General features: G+C 46.2%; 1 protein-coding gene across 1 annotated transcript in view; it reads right to left on the bottom strand.

Annotated features, from left to right (window-relative positions):
• tmtc1 (transmembrane O-mannosyltransferase targeting cadherins 1) overlaps positions 1-13,373 on the bottom strand; it is a 125,687-nt gene that overhangs the window by 84,957 nt on the left and 27,357 nt on the right. The window contains exons 3-4 of the mRNA XM_033037705.1: positions 11,803-11,876; positions 11,055-11,231 (exon numbers count right to left, since the gene is read on the bottom strand). Of these exons, the coding sequence (XP_032893596.1) occupies positions 11,055-11,231; positions 11,803-11,876 (251 nt within the window). The remainder of the gene's footprint in view (positions 1-11,054; positions 11,232-11,802; positions 11,877-13,373) is intronic.

Raw genomic sequence — 13,373 nt, forward strand, 5'->3', positions numbered from 1 at the left:
ATGGCCACATGGTTAACAGTGTGGAGGAAAGTCAAAACTGCAGAGAGATGGATCGGGACTGATCAATCCAAGGGCAAGATGGCAAATGGAAGTCAATCCGGAAAACTGAGTGTAGACGGGCAAAATTCACGTGGAGTCTAGGGTCTACGTTCAGCGGCACAGTGGCGCAGTTGGTAGAGCCGCTGCCTCACAGCACCAGAGACCCAGGTGCAACCCAGACCTTGGGTGCTGTCTGCGCGGAGTTTGCACGTTCTCTCCATGACCACTTAGGTTTCCTCCCACTTCCCAAAGATGTATGGGTTTGTAGGTTGACACAATATGCTGGAATGGGTGGGTGACGTGTTGGGTCAGGACCCTTCTTCACACTGAGAGTCAGGGGAGTGGGAGACAGAGAGACAGTCCCCCCTGATTAAAGTTTATTTCTGTATGCCTCGTTGTCACCTTCTCCAAGCTAATAATGATCTATGTACATTTTCCTTGTTCTCCATCTCTTTTGATGTCTCATTTACACACCTTACCCTTCCTTATCTCTGTGTCTCCCTCTACCCCCTGACTCTCAGTCTGAAGAAGGGTCTCGACCCGAAACGACACCCATTCCTTCCATCCAGAAATGCTGCCTGTCCCACTGAGTTACTCCAGCATTTTGTGTCTTTCTTCGGTGTAAACCAGCATCTGCAGTTCCTTACTACACTTCTGGTTTGCAGGTTGATCGGCCTCTATAAATTGCCCTTAGTGTCTGGGGGGAGTGGATGAGAAAGTGGGAAAACATGGAACTGGTATGAACGGGTCGCCGTTCACATGGCCAATGGTTGGCGTGGATTCGATGGGCCGAAGGAACTGTTTCTATGCTGCATCTCCAAACTAAACTCAATATTACAAATTTGTGCAATTTGGGATATATGTGTCCTTGGACAGATGCTCTCCTGTCCTATGGCAGATGTTCACAGATACAACTCAATCATTACCTTGAATAACCCAGCCCTAATCTATATTCCGCTCCCCTGGAGTCTGTGGAGTGGTTGCTGGGAGGTATCCAGCCATGGGTTCACTTAAGGTCACTTTATTCGCAACTGATCTCCAAGATTGATATAATCCAGTTTCAACGAGGTTTTCAGTGAGGCCTCTGACCCAGCTTGGGAATCATCTTGTATCTTGGGCTGATCAGCCTCCGCCCACAGTCCACTTTAACCCATTGTCTGCCTTGGCCCATTGTGTCCCTTTACAATGAGCTGCTGCAATAAATGGCAGGGTGTTGAGTAGTGTGGAGGAGCAGAGGTATCTTGGAGTGTGGGGCCACTGGACTGGAGTGGATTGCAGGCCAATGAGTCCTGGACTCAACATATTGATGCAAACATCACATTGAAGCCCATCAACGCCTCTACGCCCTTGGAAGAATGAGGGGACAAATACTCACTTGAACTTCTATAGGTGTACAGTACATTTTGTCCGCTGGGATAATATAGTAGTGTTATGGGTGATTGAAAGTCAGTGTGGACTCAGTGGGCTGATGGGCCTGTTTCCATGCTGGTTCGACTAAACTAAACGAAGGAGCAACGATGACCAAAAATGAGTTGGACAATTCCCAGCTCCTCACCAGAAGGAATCTGTTAAATCAGAGCTGCAAATCAAGCTACCGATGATAACTCCTGGCAATCCTTATAAATATTTATACACGCATCACTCTGAACATCGCTTAGAAAATATATGCGATTCCTTGCTCTGTTACTTCTTTCTGTTCTATGGGTTGTGACTGGAGGAAATGATTCAATTAATTTTTGAAAAAAATATTAGCTCAATTTAGAAAATGACTTTTTTTAATGATGTTGTGATAAGCAAACAGTGAGAAGCTATTCTGAGGCACTGTGTCAAATCACGCTGAAGTACTTGTTAACTGCGTTATCTTACTGGAAGCTACGGACCACCAAAAGAGAATTCAACCCCACTTAAAATGATATTACGTCTCAATAGGCTCCTTTCCACTGGATTACTTCCTTCTGGCCAGAGGAATAATAACACCACGTGAAAGGCAGCAGCATCATCCTCGTCTCTCTCGCTCTGTATTGTGTCTGCGTTCGTTTTGTCGATTGATTAGACGGCATGAACAGAAACCTACTCTGCATCAAGCAGCTGCCCATGCTCTTACGCACACACGTGCGCACGTTAGGTCGTGCTGTGCACGCTAGCGACATCACATCTCTCGATAGCTCCCTCGCTGGAATCAGGTGGTCAAGAGTTCAAATCCCACTCCTGAGATTATAAGCACAACATCCTGCAAACGCCTGTGTTTTTTTGTTTTACCCGTTAAATGTGAGAGATTGCATGGGATGAGTTTAAAGACCAAGAGTGTGTTCCCTACGCAGGTTCCCCGTGGTTTACGAATGCCCACGCCACATACAGCCTGTAGATATGAACGGGAATTTGGGAGTGGGGGGGGGGCGGATTTGCCGGCTGCTGCAGGCATCCTCTGTCGTGTGGGAACATGTGTCCTGAGGCTCTAAAAGGTGCTGGTCAGGCCGCATTTGGAATATTGGGAGCAATTCTGGGCACCATATCTGAGAAAGGATGTGCTGGCTCTAGAGAGGGTTCACAGGAGATTTACCAGAACGATACCAGGAATGAGTAGGTTAACATATGATGAGTGTATGATGGCAGCGGGCCTGTACTCACTGGAGTACAGAAGAATGAGGGGGGGCCTCATTGAAACGTACAGAATAGTGAAAGGCTTGGATAGAGTGGATGTCGAGAGGATGTTTCCACTAGTGGGAGATATTAGGGGTCATAGCCTCAGAATTAAAGGACGTTCTTTTAGGAAGGAGATGAGGAGGAATTTCTTTAGTCAGAGGGTGGTGAATCTGTGGTATTCTTTGCCACAGAAGGCTGTGGAGGCAAAGTCAGTGGATATACTTAAGGCAGAGATAGATAGATTCTTGATTAGTATGGGTGTCAGAGGTTATGGGGAGAAGGCAGGAGAATGGGGTTAGGAGGGAGAGATAGATCAACCATGATGGAAACGTGGAGTAGACTTGATAGGCCTACAATTCTACTCCAATCACATGATCTTATGAACACGGCACTTGGCCGCATTTCCGACTCGTATTCAAGTTTAGTTTGGCTTAGTTTAGAGATATAGCGTGGAAACAGGCCCTTCGGCCCACCGAGTCCGCACCGATCAACGATCCCCGCACACTAATACTATCCTACACACACGAGGGACAATTTACAATTATACCAAGCCAATTAACCTACAAACCTGTACGTCTTTGGAGTGTGGGAGGAAACCGGAGCACCCGGAGAAAACCCACATGGTCACAGGGAGAACGTGCAAACTCCAAACAGACAGCATCCAAAGTCAGGATTGAACCTCAGTCTCTGGCGCTGTGAGGCAGCAACTCTACCGCTGCGCCACCGTGCCACCCACATGCCAGTAACGAACGATTCTGAGGAACCGTACCTTGCAGTAACCTCGGGGAGGGGGGACTGTATTCTGGACAGTATTTATCCCTCAAAAAAGGTTGTTTGGCCATCTCCAAAACCGCTACTAATGGGATCAGCTCTCTGGATATGCTGGGATGGTTCAGCTGCCTTAGAACAGCTGGGAAGAAATTGTCCCTGAATTCGGAGTTGTGCATTTTCCCCACTTCTCTACCTTTTGCCTGATGGGAGAGGGGAGAAGAGGGTGGGCAGAGGCTGCAACTCGCCCTTGATTATGCTGCTGGCCTTGCCGAGGCAGCGTGAGGTTCGCAAGTTATAGGAGTAGAATTAGGCCATTCGGCCCATCGAGTCTACGCCATTCAATCATGGCCGATCTCTGCCTGCTGATCCCATTTTCCTGCCTTCACCCCATAACCCTTGACACCCGTTCTAATCAAGAATTTGTCTATCTCTGCCCTAAAAATATCCACTGACATGGCCTCCATCGCCCTCTGTGGCAATGAGTTCCACAGATTAACTACCCTCTGACTAAAGAAGTTCCTCCTCACCTCCTTTCTAAAAGAGTGTCCTTTAATTCTGAGGCTATGATCTCTGGTCCTAGATTCTCCCACCAGTGGAAACATCCTTTCCACATCCACTATCTATGCCGTTCATTATTCTGTAAGTTTCAATGATGCCCCCCCCCCCCCCTCCCCCAACCTTCTAAACTCCAGCGAGTAGAGGCCCAGTGCTGTCAAATGCTCATCGCATGCTAACCCACTCATTCCTGAGTGATAACAGGGCAACTGTCGGTGGATTACCCAAGTACAAGAGCAAGCACACAGCAGCTTGATGCTCCAACCTCTCCTTCCCCAAGCTGCCGAGTTGCACATACGTGCCAGTTTGACAACAACCAGTCCCCCTTGCAACAGGAACAGCCTTCTCACAGAGAAAAGCCTCGGGCCAGAATATTTATAGCGCCCAAAAGCAACAGAGCACGCGAGGAGGTTCGATAAAACATCTTAAATTATTTATGGCATCTTGAAATTCAATCTTTGCAACCAATTTTAATGAAAGTTTTTTCCATGAGCTGCAGTTTTTAAAAATAAAATGATTTTACAGGAGTTGTCACACACACACACACACACACACACACAGCTCAAGTAACTGTAGCCTGAATATATTCCATTTTAAACGCTGATTATTTCAACTGCAATGCAATGAGAGGCAAATCTGACCATAGTTTCCCCCAAGGGATCAAATGGCGATCCCCTGCCGAGATGCCGGGACCATTAGGTTTAGTTTTAATTGAAAGATACAGATGGAAAAGGTCCCTTCGGCCCAACGACTCCATGCTGATCACCCGTTCACATGCGTACTATTAGTTCGATGTTATCCCATTTTTGCATCCACTCCCTATTTATCAGGGGCAATATACAAAGGATCAATTAACCTACACACCCGCATGTCTTTGGGACGTGGGAGGAAACCAAAGCATCTGGACGAAACCCGTGCGGTCACGGGCAGAACGTGCAAGCTCCACATAGACAGTACCCGAGGTCAGGATCGAACCTGTGTCTCTGGTGTTGTGATGCAGCATCTCTGCAATAGGGGTGTCAGAGGTTATGGGGAGAAGGCAGCAGAATGGGGTGGAGAGGGATAGATAGATGAATGGCAGAGTAGACTTGATGGGCCGAATGGCCTAATTCTGCTCCTAGAACATGTGAACTTATGAACTACCTATAGAGCAATACTGACAAGGTTCAGCCTTCCAAACTTGCCTTGTATCTCAGGCTTCCTGTATTAATCTGGGCTTTGGCGGACTCAAGGGCTGAACACCAGCTTCTGATCCACTGTACAGAGAAGCAGCCAGCACTCAGCTGCCACAGATCTGCAACGTCACTCCCACCTCCCGCCCTTAGGACTTGCGATGGCAGAGTTTAACTTTTGTCACTGGAGACAGTGCTCTGGTTCATGTATTCACCAACACAGATGGTCAATTAATAATGTCGGGCTTTTTTTTAAAGAGATACAGCGTGGAAACAGGCCCTTCGCTCTACCGCGTATGCGCCGACCAACGATCGCCCGATCGCACTCATTCTATGTTATCCCTGTTTTCCATCCTACACACCAGGGGCAACTTACAGAATTATCCTACAAACCTGTATGTCTTTGGAATGTCGGAGGAAACCGGAGCACCCGGACAAAGCCCACGCAGGCAGTTATTCCCTTTATCGTGTATCTGTACACAGGGGATGGCTCCATTGTAATCCACTCCAACAACGTACAGGTATGTTGGTTAATTGGCTTGGTGCTTGTGTAAATAATCCCTAGCGTGTGTAGGAGTGTTGATGTGTGGGAGAACGCTGGTCAGTGCAGACTCGGTGGGCCGAAGGGCCTGTTTCCGCTCTATATCTCTAAACTAAACTAAAACAAATGTATTTCCTTTGACTGGTTAGCAACCAACAAAAGCTTTTCACTGTACCTCGGTAGATGTGACAATAAAATAACCTCAAACGCGATAGTGAAGGCATCTACAATAGTGGCATTTGAACCGAGGCTTTTGGATAGACGCATGGATATGCAGGAGTAGAAGGACATATCTCACGTGCAGGCAGAGGAGAATAGTTTAACTTGGCATCATATTCGGCTTGGACATGGTGTGCTGATGGATCTGTTCTTCTGCTGTACTGTCCTAGTTCTAAGTTCCATGTATGTTTCATTCAGCACGGCTGATCTGAACATGTTGGACAGACACAAAAGGCTGGAGTAACTAAGCGGAACAGGCAGCATCTCTGGAGAGAAGGAATGGGTGACTTATCGGGTCGAGACACTTCTTCAGACTCCAGCTTTTTGTGTCTATCTTCGGTTTAAACCCGCAATCTATCATTCCTTCCTACACATGTTGGACAGACACCAGGAAAATGTCCCCTTCTGTTCTTGGTAATTCTCTTCTACATCTATTTAAGGGCAATTTAATGGATTAGTGTCTCAGCTGAGAACCAGCACCCCAGGCAGTGTGGCACTCCCTTCAGGAGTGTCTGCCATGACTCAGTAATAGTAGACGCCCGAGAGCAAAGCCTTTTAGGACAGAGGTGAGAAAAACATTTTTCACACAGTGAGTGGTGAATCTGTGGAATTCTCTGCCACAGAAGGTAGTTGAGGCCAGTTCATTGGCTATATTTAAGAGGGAGTTAGATGTGGCCCTTGTGGCTAAAGGGAGAGAAGACAGGTACAGGCAGGTACAGGATACTGAGTTGGATGATCAGCCATGATCATATCGAATGGTGGTGCAGGCTCGAAGGGCCGAATGGCCTACTCCTGCACCTATTTTCTATGTTTCTATGTTTGGGAACGTGCAGTAGACGATCTATTTGGATGTGGTCGGACATCTGCAAATTCTTGGAGAAAGCCCCGGAGACTTTCACCACGGGACTTGAGAGGAGGCAGAGAAAAAAATCGATCCAAGTCCACCACAATAAACGCAACCGCATGATGCCTCTCATGTACATGGATTTGAGCGGTGCGGAGTTCAAATCCGCTGCTGCAAGACCCCGGTGAATGCTCACAAGCAGCATTTGAGTGGTTTCTCGCAAGGAGACGCGATCAGGCCTTGAGCTAGCTGTCAGAAACCTCCGAGGTCATCTGTCGGAGGGTCTGGGCTCATCGCCAGCTCTGACTGAAAGAGTCGGCACTTGACCTCTTCCCGTTCCCCACGCAGTGAAACAATCCCCGGCATTTCCTCCCAAATTCCTGGCAACATGACTGGTCGAGACCGAGGCACTGACAACAGGGCTCCTCAAACAGGCAATTAACTATCACCGAATCATACTGATGCTTCAGGGCTTTTAGCATTTAACACTCAAGGGCCTAATAAGCAAGAAGCCTGCTCATTATGCAAATATAAAGCACACAAGCAAACTGAGGAAGGGTTTCGGCCTGAAACGTCGCCTATTTCCTTCGCTCCATAGATGCTGCTGCACCCGCTGAGTTTCCCCAGCAATTTTGTGTACCAACAATAGAATCATTCAGGTCAGGAGGCCACCGAACCGTCATCATAGCCGTGCTTGTACTTTGGCACCGCTACCCAATTAACCCCACTCCCCTGCTCTTTTTCCCACAGCCAATTAATTATTTTCCCTTCAAAATATTTGTCCAACTCTCCTTTACAGACAACGGATTCCCAGTCACACACCTTGCTTCAAACAAAAAAAGTGACCGCATAATGTGAAGGAAGAGACTGTAGATGCTGCTTTAAGCCGAAGACAGACGCAACAAGCTGGAGTAACTCAGCGGGACGGGCAGCATCTCTGGAGAGAAGGGTCTCGACCCGAAACGTTACCCATTCCTTCTCTCCAGAGACGCTGCAAGTCAGACTCATCCGTTCTGCCCCTCTCTTGCCTGCTCCACCAAATCAATCACTGCTCAGCTTTTCCCTCAGTGCCATTTTCCTGTGTTAACCCCATATCGTTGATTTATTTAATATGTATAAACCTGTACCTTGAATATATAAGGAGAGTGTCCTCACAACACTCTGGTGGAAGTGGGAATTCCAGGTAAAAGGTTTCGGTCAGAGAGTGAGGGTGGACGCTAGTTAAATTGTCGATAAACACAAAATGCTGGAGTAACTCAGCGGGACAGGCAGCATCTCTAGATAGAAGGGGACCCGAAACGTTACCCATTCCTTCAATCCAGAGATGCTGCCTGTCCCGCTGTGGTACTCCAGCATTTTGTGTCTATCTTCGGTTTAAACCAGCATCTGCAGTTCCTTCCTGCAACATTAGTTAAATGGGGTTCCACTGATCCTTCGTTACCACCTCCCCCCACAGCCAACAATGGACGTGTGGGTGTCACCTTCCCTTGGTCATCGGTCGGCGCTGGCTTTTTGTTCTGAACCTTTTCATACCTCTCATTTCCCTCCCCCAATTCTCGTCTGACGAAGGGTTTCGATCCAAAACGTCTCCTATTGCTTTTCTTCCTAAGTTACTCCAGCATTTTAAGTCTATCTTGTGTAAACCAGCATCTGCAGTTCCTTCCGACACAGTTAAATTGTTTGATTGTATGAATTGATTGACTGAAAGATACAGCATGGCAACAGGCCCTTCGGCCCACCGAGTCCATGCCAACCATCAATCACCAGTATTCACTAGTTCTATATTATCCAACTTTCTCATTCACTCACTGCACAATAGGGGCAATTTACAGTTCTGGAAAAAAGGTCTTGTGGGCAGATGAGATGAAGATCAATCAGAGTGATTGCAAGAGCAAAGTATGGAGGAGAGAAGGAACTGCCCAAGATCCAAAGCATACCACCTCATCTGTGAAACACGGTGGTGGGGGTGTTGTGGCCTGGGCATGTATGGCTGCTGAAGGTACTGGCTCACTTATCTTCATTGATGATACAACAGCTGATGGTAGTAGCATAATGAATTCTGAAGTGTGTAGACACATTCTCCCTGCTCAAGTTCAAACAAATGCCTCAAGGAGTTTTTCAAAGCTAAAAAATGGTACATTCATGAGTGGCCAAGTCAATCATCCGTTCTGAACTCAATTGAGCATGCCTTTTATATGCTGAAGAGAAAACTGAAGGGGACTAGCCCCCAAAACAAGCATAATCCAAAGATGGCTGCAATACAGGCCTGGCAGATCATCACCAGAGAAGACACCCAGCAACTGGTGATGTCCATGAATCGCAGACTTCAAGCAATCATTGCATGCAAAGGATATGCAACAAAATACTAAACATGACTACTTTCATTTACATGACATTACTGTGTCCCAAACATTATGGTGCCCTGAAATGGGGGGACTTTGTATAAACACAGCTGAAATTTCTACATGGTGAAACCAAAATGTATAAAAATGGCATTTATTAAAATCTGACAATGTGCACTTTAACCACATGTGGTTTTTTCTATTACAAATCTCAAATAGTGGAGTACAGAGGCAAATAAATAAATGACGGGTCTTTGTCCCAAAGATTATGGAGGGCACGGTAACTGCACTAAACCCTGGTGTTTATTAGTTACCACATACTACAATGTGGAAATGAACTGAGCTTCAGTATAGCTAAACCCATGCATTAACACTTTGCAGGTTATGATGCAGGCAATTGTGGTGAGCTTCCAGCCCCCCTGCCAGGTTTGTAAAATAATGTTGCATGCAAGCTACAGGAGGGGAGTTTCTCCAGGCTTTTAAGTGTGCATTAAGGCAACAGAACAACCATGACTCTATTTCCAGAAGCCAGACAAGTCTTGTCAGACTGAGATTAGCTCACGTTTGGTGGGTGTGGACCACTGTTTGTCATGCAGTTCAGAGCTTAATCTGCCCCCAAATTCTCAGCATGGTTTAATAATCAACCACATAATTTGGACGGCCACCTGGGTTTTATTTAACTACATGTGGGAAGTACGTTTAGTCTCAGCAGCACCCGCTCAACACAGTGACAGCGGGCGACGTCTGAAGTAGGGTCTCGGCCCAAAACGTCACCCATTCCTTCTGTCCAGAGATGCTGCCTGTCCCGCTGAGTTGCTCCAGCATTTTGTGTCTATCTATGGGCGAGACCATGGTTGGCACAGAGTGCACTGTATTCTTCTCCTCATTTAAAGACAGATGTTATCTGTTGCAACAGTTCAGATGCTCATTGGAATTAATGAGGTGTGTCGTGATGAAAGGTTCCGTTTATACCGACTGGGGTTTATAAAAGAGTGCAAAGGGTCGTGGTTGAAACATTTCCTATCCCAAGGGCTCTGAATAGAGTGGATATGGAGAGGATGTTTCCTCTTGTGGGAGAATCAATGCCTGGGAGTCACTGTTTAAAACATAAGCCGCTATCTATCTGTTAGATAATGGCTCACCCAATTATCTATTAGAGGTTTGTGAGGCTTCGCAACTCTGTTCCCCAAAGAGTTTTGGAGGCAGAGTAGTTTAGTTTAATTTAGCGATACAGCGTGGAAACAGGCCCTTTGGCCCACTGAGTCCGCGCTGACCCGTACACCAGGTCAATCCTACACTCCAGGGACAATTTACAAAGCCAATTAACTAACAAACTTGCACGTCTTTGGCGTGTGGGAGGAAACCAGAGCACCTGGAGAAAGCTCACGAGGTCACGGAGAGAACGTACAAACTCCGTACAGACAGCACCCGAAGTCAGGATGGAACCCGGTCTCTGGCTCTGTAAGGCTGCACCTCTACCGCTGCGACACTGTGCCGCCCCATGTGGCATATGGGTGTTAGGATTCAGAAAGGATCAGCCAAAGCTACAATCTCTGCCAGGCACAAACTAATAACATGGCAGGAGGGGGATCCTGATGGATTTTTCATAGACTGGCAATTTTTACTTCTTATTAGAGCCTGAAAGAAATGGTTTTCTGAAGAGAGTGCGGCACATTCAGTTTATTCACATCAAGTTTATTCACATCAAGTTTATTCAAAGTTAAAGCGATTCTTCATCAACAGGAAAAATAGAAACAATGACCCTCTCCTTCAATGCTTCTGTCCTGCCTTCAGTTTGACCATAGACGCAGCAAAAATTGATGACTTACCTCGAACGCCCAGGTAAACTGCATATTATCTTTTGGTGAAACAACATCTTTTATGAAAGTGTTTGCCACTCGGATAGACAGAAAGCTATTCAAACTTACGTCAGAAGTCTTTTGGAACACAGAATAAGAAGGTCGTAGATAAGACACACTCCAAAGACTGTGATCCCCGTCTCTTTGACCAACATGGCACAGGTGCCAAAGAACAAGCTCAGCAACAGGTAGACTGGCGAGCTGGTGGGCGGAAAGCTTTCTCCAACGTCATTGCAATTCACACTCCTGCAAAGAGAAGACTATTCAAGCATTTGATGCAATGGTCCAAGTTCTTTTTTTATCGATTTTAACACATAACCAACTGCGCCAATATCAATGGGTCAAGGATCTTCATTGTCACATGTACTAAGGTACAGCGGAATTCATTTTAAGCATCAGATCAGAAAGATTATTGCCTTGATTAAGTACAGAATGTATCGAAACAGCTCACTGAGTCCATATGCATGAGTGGCCAGGTAAATATCAAAAGCATATATAAATACTCCAGCATTTTGTGTCTATCAAAAATGACACACTTGGACATGTTCACTGAGTAAACAATCACCGTTGTACTGAAAACGAGAAGGTCGGCACCTTCAAAGGCTCAATGTGTGCACAGTGGGCACGTTGACTTCAGGATGGATTTTAGAATGAACTTTTAGAATACCAAATTTAATTACATATAAAAAATAATTTAAAATCTAAATGCTGTATTGAACTTCAGGATAGCTAGTCACTGTAAACGAGATGTGTAAGGAAAAAAGTCAGTTTGCACACTGTCGTGCATTGATGTGGTTCATTGATGAGTCATACACACCTAAGGTAGGAGAGGAAAGTCAGAAGGTAGAGGACACAAGCCAAGACATCAGCTCGGCCCACGATTCCCGTTACCTGGTGAAACAACAACTGCACATGTGAGAGGCACATACACCATTAACTCAAAATACCAGCAAGAGATGGAACTATTTTTGTTGTGCTCCTGTATACTCCTGCGTGCAGTCTTTTACCGAATAACATAGTATCATAGTCATGGAGTGATACAGTGTGGAAACAGGCCCAACTTGCCCACACCGGCCAACATGTCCCAGCTACACTAAACCCACCTGCCTGCGTTTGAGCCATATCCCTCCAAACATGCCCTATTCATGTACCAGGTGTCCATGTACCAGGTATCCATGTACCATGTACATAGCCAAAGGTTAGCAAGGCTGCCCGATAACATCTTCCCCTCACATACAGTAAGTAATCCATATCTGTTCACATAAATCACGTTCAAAATCAGATAGGAAATCATGGATGCATCCCCACCCAAACACAGGAGTATCCCGGCTATCTGGACCATTGTCTGTTTATTTTTCGCCTGCCCATTTATACTATAGAAGGAAGTTTTATAAAAATGGATGTCAAAGAGCACAAGGGAATAATTTGCAAGGATGTAGGTGATGTTGCCGGGGGGATATTTTGTTGCACTTCAACAACTTTAATAAGGTTCAGCTAGTTCATGCAGCATAATATAGTCACACAAAGAGCTATGGTAAAAAAAAAAGGATCAATTCCCATTGTGAATGTAGTGATAAATTAATTATAATCTTTGCATGCCTACAGCACAAGAACACTCTCTACGTGGAGGTCCCTGGAATTGTCAAGGTTCTGCACTTCCTGGGAACAGTTCAAAGACCAAATATCCAAGAAAACGTGAACTCCTTTGAGGGAAGGGAAGGAATTCCACTCTGTCTATCGGTACGGTGGCGCAGCGGTGGAGTTGCTGCCTTGCAGCACCAGTGACTCGGGTTCAATCCTGACTACGGGAGCTGTTTGTATGGAGTTTGTATTTTCTCCCTGTGACCGCGTGGGTTTTCTCCGGGTGCTCTGGTTTCTTCCCTCGTTCCAAATATGTGTAGGTTTGTAGGCTTCTTTAAATTGTCCCTTGTGTGTAGGATAGAACTAGTGTACGGGGATCGCCGGTCAGCGTGGATTCGGTGGGCCGAAGGGCCTGTTTCCATGCTGTATCTCCAAACTAAGGCTGCGTTACTTAATTGGAAAGGACACCTTTCTCATCCTTGCCTGGTACCCAGGTTGGAAGGGAAATAGTTGTGTCCTGTTTATCCCAGGAGGGTTCTACTTGTTGGATCATGTTCGAGGCCACACTGGAGTTTGCCCATTCACCAACTAAGCCTGCAAATTCCCTGGGTATCTGCAAAGAAAGCTTGGGTGTGATGAAGGTGGTAAGGAGGTGGGGGATGAGAGGGAAAACAACAGTTTGAAGGAAGAACAGATGGTAGAACATCCTGAGCATTTTGATGAAGGAATTCAAGTCAAGGAATCTTGCAACACAGATAAGGGCCCTTCAATCCCTGCTTACCATCAAGCACCCAATTACACTAATCC

The sequence above is a fragment of the Amblyraja radiata genome, chromosome 19 (assembly GCF_010909765.2).
Source record: "Amblyraja radiata isolate CabotCenter1 chromosome 19, sAmbRad1.1.pri, whole genome shotgun sequence".
NCBI lineage: Eukaryota > Metazoa > Chordata > Chondrichthyes > Rajiformes > Rajidae > Amblyraja > Amblyraja radiata.